Genomic DNA, 20,824 nt, shown 5'->3' on the forward strand with positions numbered 1-20,824 from the left:
GTCTTAGGAAGAATCAGAAACTTAAAAACCCTCTTTCACAATTGGAAACAATCATCATAATACATTGCTGAGCACGTTTTAATTCTTCAAATTTCCATTTCCCAAACCAAATATAGAATTACCAGTAAATGGTGGTTGTTATGATGTGAGCAAAGGTTTCTGTTTAAAGAGCAATTTAAATACTTTGTCATTTGACCATAATGGCTCTCTTTTACTCTGTGCTTGTAAAGCTGTAATTATTGGCTCATCCAGTCAGCAAAAAAAAGGTGAACAATGGGTCACAAGCTTGATATCTCTTTAAATGCCGATGCTGTTTTATTGGGAGAAAATTCCCGAATCATTCTTGTCCTCACAACTCTGCCGCAAAGTGTTGCTGACAACGTTGAGTGCAAATCAAATTAAACGTCAGCACGGTAAATGTCCCATGCTGAAGTCATCAGAGAAGCTGGCTGCTACTTTGGATCTTTTAATCCGCTGTGTTACATCAGCCTTGACCCAAAAACACGCAGCCTAAAAGAATGAACGCAATCGGGGAGATGAGATGTGTCTGGAAAGTCCGCATGTGCGTCTTACTGTCTTTTGTCTTGTGATGAAAGTGAGTGACATTTAGTCATGTTGGCTGCCATCTTATATGCGTGCCGTGGTTGCTTACAGTTTTGTTCTTCAATCCCTCGTCCGCCTTTCTTTTGCCACAAGATGACAGAAACATTTACAACTATTTGGCTGAAAGAAGAATGCAGTTTCCAGGTGCTCATTTTGCACATCTGGCATTTCTTTCACGTCCTGCAGCATTTAATAGGACATGAAAGTCCAATCCCAAGCCATGAAGTGCATAGATTTGAGGAGGTGGTATGCAATTACTTGGGCGGTGAATACAGAACCAAAAGCGAAAAAAGCTGACTGGTAAGAAAATGGACTGAAGTGGAAAATTGAGACTTTGTTGAAGTGTGTTCACCTGATCTAGTGGTGTGACCTCCCTGTGATAGACACTTACAAATTGGTAGCCTCTTCTTCAGAGACGTATGAATGAGAAAAGCGGTAGCTCATGCTATCAGAGACCAAATTCCTTGTGTTATTTTTTTATTTTATTTTTTATTTTTTGCATAACTAGTCAACAATACTCTGTTTCTGTAAGTGAAGCAGAAAGCTGGTTTCTGCTCCTGCAGGTTTATTCTTATCGAGACTTTTCCAGAATGCTCTCCAGGGGATTTATCACCACAAGTTGTTACCGTAGGCCGGAATTAGACGAGGAAATGTGCTGCCTGTGCATCATCTTTGGTGTAATTAGAGTACAAAGTTGGCTGCAAGAGAAACAGTAATGTGTTTTTGATTTGGAACTGGGTTCAACGCAAGTTAGTAGACAGACTTGATACCTCCAAAAGACCCAAAAGGGTTTGTCCCATGTGGAAATTGACTCAAATTCAGCAAGCATCTCAAGCAGGGTTCCGTCATTGCATCAGATTCGAACCCAGGTCTTTTATTAGATCCCTTTGTAAAATGTTTGTAATTTCTTTTCAGGTTATTATGATATATTAAACGTATGCACACAAAGAATGCACAGTCACATTGAGAAAGTTCAAGTCAGGTAAGGTCACAGATGCGCTTAAAAAAAAAAATGGGGGGCAAAGCGGCTTATTTGTTTATATCGTTAATGTCCTAATTGGGTATTTTTGCAAAATATTGCTGACCCTGACGAAAAATAAAAAAAATAAAATAGGCAATGAAAATAAAAATGGATCACAAATAACTTATGCCACAAACCTTGATGTATATTTTCATAGCCATTGCATTGACATTCACTCCATTTCCATTATTTGTTATTGGAAGACTAGATTCTAAACAGAGGTGTCAAATCCAGGTCCAGAAAGTAAAAACCCTGCCACAGTTTGGCTTAAGCCCCTGATGCTATCTATCTAGCTAGCTCCCTAAAAGGTAAACAAGCACCATGGGAGCTAGCTAGGTAGCTAGCTAAAAGGTAAACAAGCACCATGGGAGCTAGCTAGGGAGCTAGCTAGCTAGCTAGCACCCGGGGCTAAAGCCAAACTGTAGTAGAGTTTTTACTTTCTGGACCTGGATTTGCCACCTCTGATTCTAAATAATAACAAATCTTGGTAATCTTGTGTCCCGGTATGTATTATGCTCATGCTTCAAGGTTCCACAATACGATAAAATCAAATAATGTTGACATGATTTTTGCGTGTGAACAGAATACATACGAGTAATATCAGGAAAATTGGGGTGTTTTTCGTTTATGTGATGGCTTCACCCAGAAGCATTTTTTAAATTTGCCCTTCTCATGTTCAAACATGTTGGAACAATTACACTACTCACCTTCATTTCTGTCTGATGGTTCTTTGTAGCGCCTTGGCATAATATGCTGTAATAGCAGCCATTTTCATGCTTAAGCCTTGTTAAGTGCAGCTCCTATTTGAGAGCAATTCTATGTAATAGTAGTTGGTATTTTTTTTTGTACTGTGCAGTAGCATGAACCCGTTTTTGGTTGTTTTTGCTGGCGTTGTTGTACAGTATGTTTGTAAGAAAGCAAGATGATGGTGGCAGTCAGTCGGGTTGCAGGGTGTGCCTTTTTGTCTAATGCTGTGTGACCTAAAAAGGCAGCCATGCATGTTTTAATGAGACAAACATCAGAGGAGGGGCCAATAAAGTATACCACTGGCTTGTTATTTACATTACTATTATTTCTTATCTACGATCAATTATGATTCTTGGGTTCCCATTTTACAGATCTGCACGCCGGCACAAGTCTCGTCTACCGTAGACTGCGTTCGGGCTAAAAACGGGTGCATCTTCATTTTCATTCTGGGGCAAGTCTAATTTAGCGTGTTTGTGAATTTGAGCACGCCCCCCGCCGTTTCTGGCAATTTGGTAACAAAGTGGAATAAATTTTAGACTCGGTGAAAGCAGGTCTCAATGGTAACCTAGGTGGTACTAAACCCAACTGTAGCACTTGGTCAAAATGGAGCCACAGTCCCCCTGATTTAAAAAGTGAAAATCGACATATTAACGGAAGACACAGAGCACTTTATCAGTTTAAAAGTCTACGGCTAATCCCGAAGAATGCTCTCTTCTCCAACCATAGAGGAGAAGCACAATTGCGCGCACGGTGCTGTTATTCTTAGTGCGAATGAATTGCTGGTGCTGTGTGATATTTAGTCCTCCCTCCTGCTGTTGCTTGTCAGGGCTAAGTGCGGATCAAAGTGTTGCTCCCTGTAGGATCAGCATCGTGTGGATGTTCACTCTGGATTTATTTTAGTTCACCCTCTGGGTGGGGAACTCCAAATATTATGAAAGTTGACCAAACCCCCTCAACCAGCAATGTTGTTTTTCTGCTCACTGTGGGCCTTCATTAGAAGCACATGTGGCCAAGATTGTCAGTCCTCAGTTAGGCTTTAGACCGTACCTGAGCAATACCAGAGTGGTGGCGTGTCCCGTGTAAGGGGTCACCTCTAGTCAGAGGAGGGGGGGGGGGGGGGGGGTGGTCCAACACAGGGACTGGAAACCATTTTTTCTGCAGCCAAAGAAGATTAGCGTGAGGGAGGAAATTCAAGTCAAGCTGTTGACATGACAGCCTTGCCCCGCACCAGTCAACCTTTTTTTCCCTTTTTTTTTTCTTAGGATCATAGATATTTGTAGTCCTGACAAAGCTCTCATATCTGTAATGTGTCAAATTCCAACTCCCACAACCTGTCAACTTGATTGCCTTCCTTCATGAACAGAACTGTAAACACGAGTTATTGTGCGTTCCACTGATATTTGTGAGCAAGATTCAAACAGGTGACATTGTTCTGCCACAAGCTCGCCTGCATAGAGGCACCGCTTGTTGCTTAATTACAGTATTACGCATCAGTCATCCTGTTATGTAACACTCTTGTGTTCCTTTGTGCAAGCGAGGCTTGAAAAGAGCTACATTTATTCAGGATCTGGTCGGCGTTGCCTTGGAGATGGCTAAACCTCATCGCTGCAGAAATATACAGACTCACCTTCATCGAATAACGTTTTATATAGCCTGCTCAAGTGGCTTCTTTTTCATTGGAGATTCACGAAACACTTATTTGGACAAAAGTATCCGGGCAATTTTTTAGCATGTGTGACTCTTAGTTGTGAGATCTCGAATCCGGTCTCTCAACCCTCCTTGCGTTTTCTCTCCAGGGAGCCAGAGAGTGTCAGTGAGCAGTTTGCTGGTTTGCCACGGTATGCTGCTCGTCGGAACCAACCTGGGCGTCACTGTGGCCCTCTCCGTCCCCAGACTACAGGGTATCCCTAAGGTCACAGGTAACACAGTTTGAGAATATTGAGATTTGTAGACATAGGTAGGTGTGTAGGTGTTTACATTATGTGGGAACAAATAACACCCGGGCTAATGCATACGATGAAGAGCAAAGCTAGCCGTAACTTTAGGCACGCCTGCCTGCACAATACTTTTAAGAAAAGTGTTCAAACAATCACTATTATTGATAGTTTACTAATTACCCATTAAACAAAAGAGAATTAAAATTTGATATTTTGAAAGTCCACTAGTTAATGCCAGCATAATGTGAAATGCCATAAACAGTACTGTTAAAAATGTACTGTTCCTTTCACCAGCGTCCAACATGAAACACTAATGCCACCTAGTAGCAGAACATTGCCTCAACACAAATCTGTGAATCAATCGTTTCACACTACTTATAACTGTCTACTTTTTAGCTTCAAATAACTTGAATTAATTACTTTCTATAAAATTACCGTTTCAGTGAACTAAAAGATACAACCCCTTTTGTATTTGGTAACCATATTGGTCTACTTTTTTTTTTTTAATTAACAAGTATGAAAAAATTTGAAAAATATATTTTATTGTACATATAGAACAGATAAAGTATGCAATTAATTTACAATTAATCACAAGTTAACAATTGTAACTAGAAAAATTCCCGCGGAAATTTTGAATGGGCCTGCTAACTCTTTTCAATGAGCTGAACAGTTTAAACTTTCAACCATTGAAATCGGTCAAGAAATGTGGAAGTTAACCATAATCAAGATCAAATAAAGTATCTTACTGCCCCTTTAAGAAACATGCACATTCACGCACACACATTTGATTTTAAGTAACATTTCAATGAGCTGAACAGTTTAAAATTCAAACCATTGAAATCGGTCAAGAAATGTGGAATCTACCATAATTAACAGTATCTCACTGCCCCTTTATAAAACATGCACATTCACGCACACACATTTGATTTTAAGTTGTGAGGAGACGTCACGCACCAACACTCCATTGATTTGTATAGGATTACGCTCACCTCAAACAAAAGCCTCTCGCGACTTAACGGTTGAAGATGCAGATTCCAGACATGGCTCGTTAGAACGGCAAGGGTTTGGGGAACGCGAGCATGTTCTCAGTTTTTTAATCGGATGAAAAATGACCAAATGAGAGCAGGTTGAAAACTTATGATTGATCGAAAATGAAGAGGGAAAATCGGCGAAAATTACATTGAAAAGAGATCAAAAATGTGCGACTTCTCCTCGCTTAAAGTGAAAATAAAGGTACTAAATGACACCTTAGCCAAATAAAAATTAGTTCTTCAGAAAGCAGAGGCTTGTGGCTACAAAATGTGCGAATTTGATGTCTAGTGAGCAAAGATTGTGGCCATGGTGACGAGTTGAAGTGAAACTTTTGGAAATATATTTTTTGGTTCCCGTCACTGAAGCCTTAATTGGGTATCAGAGTGGCGATTACACTCACTGTCTTTGAACCCGCACAGGGGGAAGAGCTTTCATTCCTTAATTTTTTTTTTGACACTGAGTTAAAGATGACAAAAATTCCAACAAAATGAGCTAATTTTCATATCAATCGGTTAACGTATGCGCGCGCAGCGTCTCTTTGAAAAAGGTGCTTGATGTGTGATTTTGTCTTTCCTTTTCCCATTCATTCCTATGGGACTTTTATTTGGGAGTTTTTTGGGAATAGCGTCGCCATGGTAACTGGGAATTCTTATAAAAATAATAGCGCACCGAGTCAGATCGAGCCGCATCGTTTGATACCTCATTTGTCCCGGTGCGATCTACGGTACGGGCCGCATTTTAGCAGAAAAAACGCGGAAGATTAAAAAATAAGAACTAGAAAAATTCCCGCGGAAATTTTGAATGGGCCTGCTAACTCTTTTCAATGAGCTGAACAGTTTAAAATTTCAACCATTGAAATCGGTCAAGAAATGTGGAAGTTAACCATAATCTACTAAAAGTATTACTGCCCCTTTAAGAAACATGCACATTCACGCACACACATTTGATTTTAACTAACATTTCAATGAGCTGAACAGTTTAAAATTTAAACCATTGAAATCAGTCAAGAAATGTGGAAGTTCACCATAATCAACATCAACTAAAAGTATTTTACTGCCCCTTTACAAAACATGCACATTCACGCACACACATTTGATTTTAAGTAACATTTCAATGAGCTGAACAGTTTAAAATTTAAACCATTGAAATCGGTCAAGAAATGTGGAATCTACCATAATCAACAGTATGTTACTGCCCCTTTAAGAAACATGCACATTCACGCACACACATTTGATTTTAAGTAACATTTCAATGAGCTGAACAGTTTAAAATTCAAACCATTGAAATCGGTCAAGAAATGTGGAATCTACCATAATTAACAGTATCTCACTGCCCCTTTACAAAACATGCACATTCACGCACACACATTTGATTTTAAGTTGTGAGGAGACGTCACGCACCAACACTCCATTGATTTGTATAGGATTACGCTCACCTCAAACAAAAGCCTCTCGCGACTTAACGGTTGAAGATGCAGATTCCAGAAATGGCTCGTTAGAACGGCAAGGGTTTGGGGAACGCGAGCATGTTCTCAGTTTTTTAATCGGATGAAAAATGACCAAATGAGAGCAGGTTGAAAACTTATGATTGATCGAAAATGAAGAGGCAAAAACGGCGAAAATTACATTGAAAAGAGATCAAAAATGTGCGACTTCTCCTCGCTTAAAGTGAAAATAAAGGTACTAAATGACACCTTAGCCAAATAAAACTTAGTTCTTCAGAAAGCAGAGGCTTGTGGCTACAAAATGTGCGAATTTGATGTCTAGTGAGCAAAGATTGTGGCCATGGTGACGAGTTGAAGTGAAACTTTTGGAAATAGATTTTTTGGTTCCCGTCACTGAAGCCTTAATTGCATATCAGAGTGGCGATTACACTCACTGTCTTTGAACCCGCACAGGGGGAAGAGCTTTCATTCCTTAATATTTTTTTTGACACTGAGCTAAAGATGGGAAAAATTCCAACAAAATGAGCTAAAATTCATATCAATCGGTTAACGTATGCACGCGCAGCGTCTCTTTGAAAAAGGTGCTTGATGTGTGATTTTGTCTTTCCTTTTCCCATTCATTCCTATGGGACTTTTATTTGGGAGTTTTTTGGGAATAGCGTCGCCATGGTAACTGGGAATTCTTATAAAAATAATAGCGCACCGAGTCAGATCGAGCCGCATCGTTTGATACCTCATTTGTCCCGGTGCGATCTACGGTACGGGCCGCATTTTAGCAGAAAAAAACGCGGAAGATTAAAAAATAAGAAAAAAAATAAACCCTTTTTCTAGGATAGTAATATGTGCCTGCTTGCTCCGCAAGCAGCAGCTTCGCTGCTGCTTGCTCCGCTTAGCAGGCCCATAACTAGAAAAATTCCCGCGGAAATTTTGAATGGGCCTGCTAACTCTTTTCAATGAGCTGAACAGTTTAAACTTTCAACCATTGAAATCGCTCAAGAAATGTGGAAGTTATAATCAACTAAAAGTATTACTGCCCCTTTAAGAAACATGCACATTCACGCACACACATTTGATTTTAACCAACATTTCAATGAGCTGAACAGTTTAAAATTCAAACCATTGAAATCGGTCAAGAAATGTGGAATCTACCATAATCAACAGTATGTTACTGCCCCTTTAAGAAACATGCACATTCACGCACACACATTTGATTTTAAGTAACATTTCAATGAGCTGAACAGTTTAAAATTGAAACCGTTGAAATCGGTCAAGAAATGTGGAATCTACCATAATTAACAGTATCTCACTGCCCCTTTACAAAACATGCACATTCACGCACACACATTTGATTTTAAGTTGTGAGGAGACGTCACGCACCAACACTCCATTGATTTGTATAGGATTACGCTCACCTCAAACAAAAGCCTCTCGCGACTTAACGGTTGAAGATGCAGATTCCAGAAATGGCTCGTTAGAACGGCAAGGGTTTGGGGAACGCGAGCATGTTCTCAGTTTTTTAATCGGATGAAAAATGACCAAATGAGAGCAGGTTGAAAACTTATGATTGATCGAAAATGAAGAGGGAAAAAACGGCGAAATTTACATGGAGGAGATAGGCGCCAAAGTCCGACTTCTCCTCGCTTAAAGTGAAAATAAAGGTACTAAATGACACCTTAGCCAAATAAAACTTAGTTTTTCAGAAAGCAGAGGCTTGTGGCTACAAAATGTGTGAATTTGATGTCTAGTGAGCAAAGATTGTGGCCATGGTGACGAGTTGAAGTGAAACTTTTGGAAATATATTTTTTGGTTCCCGTCACTGAAGCCTTAATTGCATATCAGAGTGGCGATTACACTCACTGTCTTTGAACCCGCACAGGGGGAAGAGCTTTCATTCCTTAATATTTTTTTTGACACTGAGCTAAAGATGGGAAAAATTCCAACAAAATGAGCTAAAATTCATATCAATCGGTTAACGTATGCACGCGCAGCGTCTCTTTGAAAAAGGTGCTTGATGTGTGATTTTGTCTTTCCTTTTCCCATTCATTCCTATGGGACTTTTATTTGGGAGTTTTTTGGGAATAGCGTCGCCATGGTAACTGGGAATTCTTATAAAAATAATAGCGCAGCGAGTCAGAGCGAGCCGCATCGTTTGATACCTCATTTGTCCCGGTGCGATCTACGGTTCGGGCCGCATTTTAGCGGAAAAGTCATGGAATAATAAAAAATAATAATATACACTTTTTTCTAGGATAGTAATATGTGCCTGCTTGCTCCGCAAGCAGCAGCTTCGCTGCTGCTTGCTCCGCTTAGCAGGCCCATAATAATAAACCCTTTTTCTAGGATAGTAATATGTGCCTGCTTGCTCCGCAAGCAGCAGCTTCGCTGCTGCTTGCTCCGCTTAGCAGGCCCATAATAAACCCTTTTCTAGGGTGGATAGTAATATGTGCCTGCTTGCTCCGCAAGCAGCAGCTTCGCTGCTGCTTGCTCCGCTTAGCAGGCCCATAATAATAAACCCTTTTCTAGGGTGGATAGTAATATGTGCCTGCTTGCTCCGCAAGCAGCAGCTTCGCTGCTGCTTGCTCCGCTTAGCAGGCCCATAATAAACCCTTTTTCTAGGATAGTAATATGTGCCTGCTTGCTCCGCAAGCAGCAGCTTCGCTGCTGCTTGCTCCGCTTAGCAGGCCCATAACTAGACAAAGTGCAATTTCTGCAGAAATTGCGCGGGAATGCTGCAAAGCTAAATGCTATAAGCTGAATGCTAAGATTTGAAAGCATGTGCTCATGAAGTAAATTGAAAGATAAATTACTCAAATGTGGTCCGAGCGGGATTTGAACCCAGGTTTTCCGTGGTGGGAGGCAATTGCTCTTAAGTACTGAGCTAACTTGACTTGCTCAAATTCATGGCTAATGTCATATTTGGCATCTGAAGTGAAAAGCTAACATTTAAACATTTCAGTTAAATTATAATCCATTTCCTGATATGATAGTCAGCTGGAATCGAACCATCGAATGTACTCAAATGTGGTCAAAGCGGGGTTTATACCGAGATTCTCCGTGGTGGAAGGTAATTGCTCTAAGCTTTAGGTTTTTAACTCATTCACTGCCATTGACGGCTATAGACGTAAAGAATTATTAATATAACTATTTCTAGTAATTTAATTTTTTTGTCCACTTTTGGTAACAAGAGTATGAAAAACTAGAATGTTTTATTTTATTTTACATTTAGAACAGATATAAAAAAATTATGATTAATTGGGAGTTAATTGAAGTCATGCGATAAATTACAATTAAACATTTTAATTGCCTGAAGCAATTTAAAAAAAAAAGAATATTAAAAATTAGGCGATTTAAATTTCTAATCGTAATTAATTGCATGACTTCACTAGTTAACTCACGATTAATCAAGAATTTGATATGTTCTAAATGTACATTAAAAAAATCTAGGTTTTCATACTCTTGTTAACAAAAGTGGAAAAAAAATTTAAAATAATAAAAATAGTTCAAATGAATTTTTTACGTCTATAGCCGTCAATGGCAGTGAATGAGTTGAAAACGGTACTAAAAACATTAAATTAGTATTGCTGATACCTGCAGGACACTCTCTGCCTCTTCTGTCTTATTTATACGGTGCCTCTACAGTAGACCTCCAGTGCAGCCATTGCATTGGATGTTATGAGTTTGTTATGTACCTAATCAATCATTAAGAATGAGCACTTAAGAGGTTGTGTGCGTCCTCAGGTCGGGGCATGGTATCCTTGCACGCCCACAACGGCCCAGTTAAGTTCCTAACTGTGGCCACAGCGGTGTGCAACCGACCCTCGGGCCTCCCGTCCCCCGCCTCCTCAACATCAGCCCAGCCAGTAGAGCCAGAGGATGGTGACGGCGCTCTGCCCCCCTCAGACTCCACTCCGCCCCCACCTCAGGGCCAAGGACTATGGCTGGGAGAGGCAGGCTGCACCACCATGGCTCTCCAGGACTCGCTGTCTTCCTCATCCTGCGGCTCTTTAGTTCAGTCCCAAGGTTCCATGGAGCACGGGCCCGAGGACGGGGCCCTTTATGACGTGCTCCATGATCCCGCCCACCACCAGAGGGGCCGCCGCACCAGCAAGGTGGACGTCAGCTCTCTCCTGGTGGTTTCCGGAGGTCTGGGCCACCGCAGGGTGAATAAAAAGTCCAAGCAGTCACGCCATGAGGACAACACTTCAACCATCTTGATCTGGCAGATCCCCTTGCTCAACATGTGAAACACAACTGAATTGCCAACAGGCAGTTTCAAAAAGGGACGCTTCATAATCATGCAAATGTTTCCACTCATTTCAGGCACACATACAGTGGTTATAAGAAGTCTACACACCCCTGTTCAAATGGCAGATATAAAAGAATGAGACCAAGATTAAAAAAAAATATATATTTTTAATGAATTATCATCTATTAAAAATAACTAATATTACAGCATCTACTGAATCACAGAAGTAGAAGAAGTATATTCTTTGTGTTTGTGTCTGCATGACAACAATATACAGCTAAGGCAAGCACACCAGAAAGTGCAGCACGTTTTTGTTTTTTTAATTAAGTCGTGTAGGTCATATGAACTCATTCACTGCCATTGACGGCTATAGACGTCAAAAATTAATTTGAACTATTTCTATTAATTTCACATTTTTTTTCACTTTTGTTAATAAGAGTATGAAAACCTAAAAAAAATTATTGTACGTTTAGAACGGATATAAAATTTGTGATTAATCGTGAGTTAACTAATGAAGTCATGTGATTAATTACGATTAAAAAATAATCATCTGACGACCGTAATTTTTTTTATATTTTCTTTTTAGTTTGATTACTTAATTATTTAAACTCAAGATTAATCATACATTTTATATCTGTTCTATATGTACAATAAAAACATTTCTGGGTTTTCATACTCTTGTTAACAAAAGTGGGGAAAAATGTTAAACTAATAGAAATAGTTCAAATTAATTTTTGACGTCTATAGCCGTCAATGGCAGTGAATGAGTTAATCGTGGAAAAGGTTTTGAAAGTAGAATTGAGAATTCTCACTTTAATCACAGAATTCTGACTTTAAAGTGAGAATTGTGATTTTTTTTTCTCTCCTCACTGGTCCTAATCCTCTTCCGTACATTTGACCAGGGGTGTGTAGACTTTTTATGTCCACTCTATGTACCAAAGACGTATTACTTATTATTATGGACAAATGGTGCCAAGCAAAATGCCTTGTTTAAACCATAATGGCAATATTTGCCTCCACTACAGTATTTGATGATACCTTATTGTAAGCTAAATGTAACGTTACTTTTGTGTCAAAACAGACTGCAGGCTAACATCACATGACTCGCCACTTATAGTTTGTATAAATTGTACAAGACCACAGTTTGTAAAGCGGTGTTGAGACTTTATTTTTTTTCTGCATGAGGCCCGTGAAGTTATAATGTGGTTGTTATATAAACAGTTTTTTTTTGTGTGTTTTTTAAAATGATAGGATCAGGTATAAGGAAGTCTGTGGACTTGTTGGGTTGTAAATATGGAGTTCACTCCGAATAGTCTGTCCGCGTTCTTTGAGTAATATAAAATATGTCATTAAACTGGCCCAGTGTTTCCCACTTGTGCGTTTACAAAGAAAATGGATAAAAAAGGTGAAATAACATTGACTGATTTTTGTTTTGGAAAGACTAGGATGTCTGGCTGGCCAGTGTTCTCCACAAGTGGAAAAATATTTTATTGACAAGGAAAGTTTTTTTTGTTTGTTTTTCCAGCCCAGAATTGCCTTTTGTTACTCAGTTAAAAATATTTAAGAGACTGTAAAAACATTTTTTATTTTGTTGTTGTATACATTTGTATGTATTGGAAATAATTTCTTCTGTTATGTTCTTAATCAACATATAAACATTGTTTTATTGAGATTCTTCTGTCCTTTGTGTTATAAAGATGCACCGTTTTCAGAAATTATAACCTAACCTTGGGAATACTGTAGAAACGTTTGCATATGAATGGTCAGATGACTATACAAACAGTAGCGGTTTTAGAAAGAAAAATAAGATACAATTCTCCAGTCATGGCGCCTTTGCTACATGTTGGGACTAGCAATGTGCCCGAGGTAGGCGAGAGGAGCCCGATGCAGCTCTTCTAGGATTTAACTCCTCGTTTTTCCCATTGCCAAGCAGAAAGGGTCAAGCCATTTTCTCACTCCGAACGCCCACGTCCACTGTTGCGCAACCTTTTTCACTATGCACCCACAATCAAAGGGTGCGATCAGCACCAGACGGTTTCCATACTATTATCCGTAGCGCATACTGTCTTCCAGGTCCTAAAATAATCAGATCTGTGCAACTGTTGTTTAAAAACATTTGTGCTGGTCTACTAGTAACTCATGCTAGCTAGTTCCAAGGCTCTTGTTTTGCCACTGAATCGAAGGTTTCCATGGAGACGCACATTTCGTGTGCACACATCTGTCCCCGTCCTGTGTCTGTTCTCAGTGTCTGCCATTTAAACCTCCTATCTGAATACCCCCTAATCTCACAGGCCTGATGGTTGTGCGATACCGCGGCGTCCTTTCTATTTATACATCGGCAGACCAGTTGCTATGAAAGTTTGTCACGGCTATTGTTGAGCAGGAACATATGAGAGGTACTTTGGAGAGGTGGGAGTGTTCTCTAGTATCGTGCTATTAAACACGGAAGCACGTAAAATAGAATGACGGCTGATTTTTTTTTTTTTTGTGCCTGTCCTCCGTCATGTTTTTTCAGGTGTCTGTACTTTAGGTGATTATTTACTTTTACTCTCTACATTTAAAAGCAGCAATGTGCACGCATTGCTTACTTTAAATACTTTTTTTTTTTAAATACTGATTGCGATTGTTACAAAATGTTGTTCTTCTTGGGGTGGGGGTGGCGTAAAAAATAATTGAGAAACACTGCTATCCAGTAATATGGAAAAACAGTTGATTATTTTTGCTAATCAGTTTACATCGTTAGCAACGCTACTGTATGTAAACACGGTTTAATAGTGTGTCTGTGTCCACTGTATTTTCATCATAAGATATGCTATTTTGCGTGAATTGTTTTCCTATTGGGCCCAGTTATCAATATTTCAAGTTATTGATTTCAGAGCTTTTTGTTTGTTTGTTTGTTTCGTTTCTTTTACAGTTTTGCCACCTTATCGATTTCAAACTCACCCATGTCCCTTGGAATGAAATGAGAGTTAGGGAAAATGATGCATGCGCCCCGCGCGCGTCCAACAGATGGAGTATTGCCCTGTACAGTTGAGGGTTAATACTAACCGAAGGGGCGTGGTTTAAAGCAATAGTCAACTGTAGATAGGGGGAAAAAAAAAAAGACATCCCCTGACTAGTCATGCTGCCAATGTTGGACACGTCCAGCGCATGAGGGCACTCGCCACATTTGTTGGGTGGCACGGTCACGCGAGGAGGCTGGTGAAGGAAGGAGGGACGGAGCGACGGAGGCGCGCCCACCGGTGGGGACTGCCTGCTGTTCGATCGCCGCTTTCAGCCAAGCCTCGCCTCGGCCGCGGGGAGACTTGAGCTCAAGGCAAGACCATTCATAGGATCGGGTGGCTTAAGAGGTGAACGGGTGGACGGGATCGGGACGAAAATGTGGATGAAATAAAGTCAGCTGGGGTGACTGCTTGGTCAGGATTGTGTGGAGGTTTTACGTAACGGAGCTTTGCTGATTCTGAGCGCTTTAATCACAGCCTGGAATCGCAGGTAGGTTGCATTTAACTTGGCATGGAAACAAACGTGTATTCTACTATAAGGCTGCAGTAAGACCCTCTTTCATTTGACCACTTATTTGCTGTTTGTTTCAAGAGCAGGATGAAACAAGAAGGCTCTTTGCACCCTTGTCATTTTAAGGAGTAATTTCGCCTTGCGCATGCGCACCAAATGCATCTACTTCTAGCGCTTAATAATGGGCTTCTAGGGTGATTATTTCAGTAGGTCACACAGTTGGATTCTAAAAGAATGATGACATGCTTAGCCTTGGTTTTCTCGTGTAGCCTACTACTTTTTTTAATTGTATTTTTTATTTTACAATCACCTTCATCATTCATATACTGTAATTTATTATAATGATGATAATCCCTCAAAGGGAAATTCCGTTTATATTTTGCTGTACAGCATGCCTATCTATCTATCTATCTATCTATCTATCTATCTATCTATCTATCTATCTATCTATCTATCTATCTATCTATCTATCTATCTATCTATCTATCTATCTATCTATCTATAAGTGCTGGGCCATGAAGCACACTATCATTTCTCCAACAATTTGCCCTTTTTACATTTTGTCTAGAGTGGGACTTGGAACTATAACCGTATGTGTGTGTAAGCTAGTATCCATCTTAATAGTCTTGTAGGCAGCAGGGATGGTGCTACACCGGGACTAGTGGGCCAGTCAGAAAACTGTGTGTTCCCAGTTAAGCCCCTACAGCATTTTATTTGCTATTCTAAAATACATTTATAAATAATTTTCTGGAGCCCTAACCCTAGTTTTAATGTTTGGACTCCCTCCTTTGTGTGCAGCGTTTGCATTTATTAGGTTGAAATGATGAGACAGCAAAGCTTTAGCGGTATTGCATTGGCAGTCGTGTTTTGATAATGATATAATATAATAATACCCCTCGGCAACGGCATCTAAATGAGTCATGTTTCTTCCCCTTCCTCCACGTAGGTGGCAGAAAGACACAAAAGACAGAGGTTTGTCCACCCCGCAGCATGATCTGTAAGGACACCGTCCTCCATTACAAGTGAGTAACATCAAGATGACCGACGGCCAAGGGCCAGGAGGAGTCGCCGCAATCGAGGCCGACGTCATCCGCCGCACGGTCAACCTCGTGGCAAGCACTGACAAGGCCAGGGATTTACATCCAGGTTTTGTCCAAGGGTTCGTGCCGGACGACCCGGAATTCACCGTCCCTACAGTTTTTGAGAAGGAATACCTTCTGGATGGACGACTGATAGGTGAAAACGACCACGATTGTCAAAAAGGTAACGGCTCTCACATGGCAAGTACAAATAAGCTTCATCCCTCTAAAGAAAAGAACGAGATGGACTTTCCATCTTGTGCTGACTCGAGTGCGTCCCGCATGCAATCAAACTGTGCAAACAATCAAATCCCCAATGGCGCGAGAGCGAAAGAGGAGTCACGCTTTGCCGATTGTAAACCAGAAACAGATCAATCAGACTTATCGTGCAGCCTCGAGGGCATCTCAGTTGCGGTCGATTCCTTGTCTGGTGGAAGCGAGCCTAATTTAGTCATCGAAGTTGGCGGTCGGACCATCAACGCTCACAAGTCAGTCCTGGCGGAAAAGAGCGACTACTTCAAAGCTCGGCTGTCGCGAAACGTCCTCAAAGTGAAGGGCATGAGCTACAAGACATTGTCTACCCTAATCGACTATGTTTACACTTGTCAGATGACTGTTTCTAAGGACAATGTCGTCGAAGTCATCACGGGGGCCAAAATCCTCCAGATCCCTTGCGCCGTCCAGGCCGCCACGGACCGCATGACAGAACAGATCACTGCGGCGAACTGCTACGAGATTCTGAGCATCGCCAAAAAGCAGCGACTGAGCGAACTCAAGGAGACCGCCTACGGCTTCATGAGCGACAACTTCCTGCAGATCCTCAAGGACCCCTGTGTGTACGGGCGTCTGACCGGGTCCGAGCGCGATCTGGTCCTGAAAAAGAGAATGGACGGGAGGAAGACTCTCATGGCTGCCGAGATAAACGACGTGTTTGAGCGCGTCGGCAGCCGGCCGCCGAGCCGCGGCGGAAGCCGTCCGCAGAGCCCCTTGTCCGTGGGGTCTCTGGAGGAGAATCACGCCATCTACTCCTTCAGCGAAGCGACGAACGACTGGCGAGCTTTGACAGCCATGCCTGAGGACGTCAACACGAAGGGCTGCGGAATCTGCACTATGTTCAACTACGTGTTTGTGGCAGGTGGGATAAAAGGTTACGGGGACAAGGGGAGGGTATCAGACAAGGTCTTCTGTTACAACCCCAAAACAAACAACTGGACAGAGGTCCGACCCATGACACAAGCTCGCGCCCAACTAAAACTCGTCTCCATGGACGGGTACCTATACGCTATCGGCGGGGAGTGTTTGTTTACCGTGGAAAAATACGACCCTCGCATGGACCGCTGGAGCGCCGTGGCCCCTTTGCCCAAGGGAGCGTTCGCCGTCGCTCACGAGGCGACAACCTGTAACGGGGAGCTTTACGTGTCCGGGGGCTCGCTCTTCTACCGCCTCCTCAGGTACGACGCCAAGAGGGACGAGTGGCAGGAGTGCCCGTACAACAACAGCAGGAAGAAGTCCACGGATATGGTGGCGCTGAAGAGCTTCATCTACCGCTTCGACGTGACCCGCGAGCAGGGAATCAACGTGTTCAAGTATAACAGCATCGTGAAAATGTGGAACGACTGCGCGTCGCAAAGGCTCGGCAGCTCGTTGCCGTTCAGGTGCGCCGTGGTGGGCAACTGCATCTACTGTGTGAACAAAAGCCAGACTCTTCGGTTCGTGGTGGAGGAGGAGAACGCCTTCTTTGTGCAGGAGCCGCTGAGGGCGCCTCTCGAAGCGAAAGGCGTTCTCTTTCCTTTTGTGCTCACTTTGCTTGAAAAGCCTGAGAAAGTTCCCCCCGGGTGCGAGCCGGAGCTACAGAAGTAGAACACAGACCACCATTTTTTTGCTGTCTCTCGTCTGTCAGCTGTCTGTATGTGCGTCATTGCCTGTTTGAAAAAGAATGTGTGTACTGCATGGCAATTTCATGTTTCTACAGAGACAAGCCTTAAAAAGGGAACTTTCAGTATTGAGTGAACGCAACAAAGTGTCTGTAAATTTAATTAGTACTTCTGGCTGGTGTTGTTTGGTGCACTTTTGTGTTTGGATCAGATATTATTTACACCATGTGGACTTATTGACATTTTGATGCAAAATGTGCCGACGAATGATGCGATGTGGCTTCTATGCAAGTGAATCAGCTGTAGGGCTTCTTTATTGATGACTGGAATGTTATTGAGCAGGAATTTACACGACCTGACAGGGACAAGGTCACAATAACAAACTATTGTCTTTCCATACTGTTGTCATAATGGTCCTACGGAAGTGAGCTATAATGGAAAAAATGGGTTTCTAATCGCTAAGCCGGGGGTGACCAGATGTCACGTTTTACCCACTATCACGCAGGTCCCAACCTGCCGTCCCATTTTATATATATTTCTAGTCCAGTCAGCAAGCTAATTGTTTGGGCCAATGCGTATTTCAATTCATAGCCTAGGATAAACCAATTAAAAAAAAAGGAATTTAACTGTTAAATATAACTTACTTCCTTTTTCCATGTCGAAGAATCATGGGAAATGTTCTCCTACTAGCTTAATGCTACGGTCGCTGAGCTGCATATTTCCAATGTTACAATCCGGGACCGGCGCGAGATAAACGGCACAGCCAGCTTCCAATAGCTGCCGAGACCTAGCAAAAATAATGGCTAATGGTGAGTGAACTCACTTGTTTACAGTTGGTGAACTCACTTGTTTACAGTTGTTGAACTGTAAACCACAGGTTTAGCATTAGCTTAAGTAATAACACACCCAGATAGACTAGTGATTACATTTGTTATCAATAGATCCCGGTGAGAATTTATTGTTAACATATTTGAGTTTCAGCGAAAATGTAGTGTCCCAGTTTTTAATTTGGAAAATCTGGTCACCCTAAGCTAACTTTTTACACATCTCTCTCTAAAACTGAGAGAATCATAAAGAATCAGCACCATGCTTTGATAACGTACAAAATTAGGAACCCATCTTACGTAAGTTTATTCAACTGTTCAATTCTTCAACACAAACAAACCGCCTTCACAGGTTCGTCAATGGTATTAGCTTGCCTAAAAAAATGCTAGCACAAACCGACGTGGTGACATCACACATAGGCAAAGAAAAATGTGCACTTGCACTTCACACAAAGAAGCCGCACAGCCTTATTTGATGTCAAGTGGACTGGACCAGTAAAATCTTAGCTGAGTTATTATATAAATAATATATGTTTCCATCCATCCATTTTCTGAAGCGCTTATTAAGTACATGTTGATCGAGCTTTCTATTTAATATAGTGTCACTGTTAAAATGATTTTCACTCCATTTTTTTTTACATGGGCATAATAATGCTCAACATCTTCTCTCCAACACCCTCCACGACATTGTGACTTATGTTTATTTTTCACTTTCAAATTCATCCCGCAGAGATCCCCAGACTGAACCATTTAGCGGCTGTATGTTTGACACTCCTGAAATCAATCATTTAAATTTAGAGGCTTCAATGAAGATACCTAATATGCACATTTTAAGAATGTGGGAGGAATCAGTAGATTCCAGACAGGAAGGACAGAGTCGAGACTCAAACCCAGAAACTGAGAACTGTGAATCAGACATGTGAATCACTATCCTTCATGCTGCCGGAAAAGCACATGAAGCAGCTTTTTTTTCTTTCTTTTTTTTGGGAGGGTGGACGGACTACACATTTGCCAAAGATATTGAATTATCTGTTAAGTCAAGTTAGACACTCATTTAAAGTATTCCTCTTTTTTTTAAGAGTACCATGTTGGCTGCTAACAAGCTCTTTCAGGGATGTTGAATAAAGCTAGAAAGTCAGTATAAGAAAACAACCACAGAGCTTAGTTCATCTGCGATATGTAAAGGTCAAATCAGATGCCACATTGCTTCAGTCAGTCTGTCGATGGCCTTTACTGCTGCCATCACCATCCTTTGGTCTGTATGGCTCTCCATATGATATACTGTATTCTACATGCATAACATAAATTATTTTATTTGAGAAATGTCTTGAAGGTATGTATTTGCTACTACAAAAGCACAATGTGAGAATAGTATGAAAGCTTACGGTATATATTTCTGCTAGCAACAAAAATCTGCTAATGTGCTTGTGTTTCAATGCAGTGAGTGTATATTGGACAAACTGGATGTGGTTTTGCCACGTTAGCTGGCAGGCCTTTCTATTTTTGTGGGTTTTTCCCCCTCAGTATGATGGATTTGTATTTGCTCCTGTGATGACAGCTCAGTGCTGTAATGCCAAGTAAAAACTTTCATTGTAAAAGGCTTTGGAATGGGCTAACTCATTAGGTGTTGGATAATGTTTATCAGTCAAAACAAAGTGCTTCGAATAAATTTGATGTGTGAAAAATTTGTCATTTGTTTTTCAATCCCCCTTATGGCTTTAATGTAAAAAAAAAAAAGAAGGCACATTCTGCCATCTAGTGGACATTTGTCGTAGTGCCAACGACTTCATAAAATGTACGGAGAAATTCCATGTTAAAAAAAAAAGAAAAGAAAAAAAAGAAGGTTGATCTTGTTAAATTGATTTTGATTCATGTAGCTAAAAGTTACAAATGTTAAAACATCATCAAACCAAAATCAATGAACATGTAATTGCAAATTGTGATTTCACGGAAGTCATATCAGGTCATCACTGTTTGATCTCTTGCCAAATTTGGAAATTTTAACACTAATTTTGAACAAGCTCTCATTTTTATGGTTTATTAATTATGGAGAGAGAGAGCGAGAGAGAGAGAGAGAGAGAGAATAGAGTATCAGAATTTTTAAAAAAATAGAATAAATAAATAAATAAAACTAAATACATTTACATACATACATACATCCAGTGCATTGTATTAAGTGAAATAAGTATTTGATCCCTGGACAGGGCAGGGGCATCACTAGGTTTATGGAGGGGCTGTGGAGAGGAGCATACTCTATGACCTTTCAGTATTCTTTTTAATACAAAAGAAGACATTAACAACCCACCGCATTCTAACCAGTGTTTGTCGTCAATTTTAACAAATCAGCCATGAAATTGTGAACAGTAAACATCATTCACTGCTGGTAAGTGCTGAAGACAGACTAGCAGCATTTAGGCATCTCCTTTGTATTGTACTTTTGTTCCCACTTACCTCTGCCTTGCTTTTGTTTCTCTCCTCTTCCTCTTTTTTCTCCTCCGCTGGAT

General features: G+C 40.9%; 2 protein-coding genes across 6 annotated transcripts in view; both read left to right on the top strand.

The window, feature by feature from the left end:
• Positions 1–12,702, top strand: part of arhgef10 (Rho guanine nucleotide exchange factor (GEF) 10) — a 50,578-nt gene extending 37,876 nt beyond the window's left edge. For all 4 annotated transcript variants that reach the window (XM_086095253.1, XM_086095254.1, XM_086095255.1 and 1 more), the window contains 2 exons: positions 4,168–4,290; positions 10,523–12,702. In XM_086095253.1, coding sequence (XP_085951379.1) covers positions 4,168–4,290; positions 10,523–11,028 — 629 coding nt within the window. In that variant the 3' untranslated portion in view covers positions 11,029–12,702. The remainder of the gene's footprint in view (positions 1–4,167; positions 4,291–10,522) is intronic.
• Positions 12,703–14,124: 1,422 nt separating this feature from the next.
• On the top strand, positions 14,125–20,005 carry kbtbd11 (kelch repeat and BTB (POZ) domain containing 11). Of its 2 annotated transcripts, none has more exons than XM_086095603.1 (2): positions 14,125–14,522; positions 15,490–20,005. In XM_086095603.1, the coding sequence occupies exon 2, from the start codon at positions 15,581–15,583 to the stop codon at positions 17,480–17,482; it is 1,902 nt and encodes a 633-aa protein (XP_085951729.1). In that variant the 5' UTR covers positions 14,125–14,522; positions 15,490–15,580; the 3' UTR covers positions 17,483–20,005. The 2 variants fall into 2 exon arrangements, with proteins under 2 accessions (XP_085951729.1, XP_085951730.1); XM_086095604.1 differs by having other exon boundaries at positions 14,125–14,346.
• Positions 20,006–20,824: the final 819 nt, after the last annotated feature.

This window comes from Leptonotus elevatus, chromosome 14, assembly GCF_054856555.1.
Source record: "Leptonotus elevatus isolate MCC_2025b chromosome 14, RoL_Lele_1.0, whole genome shotgun sequence".
NCBI lineage: Eukaryota > Metazoa > Chordata > Actinopteri > Syngnathiformes > Syngnathidae > Leptonotus > Leptonotus elevatus.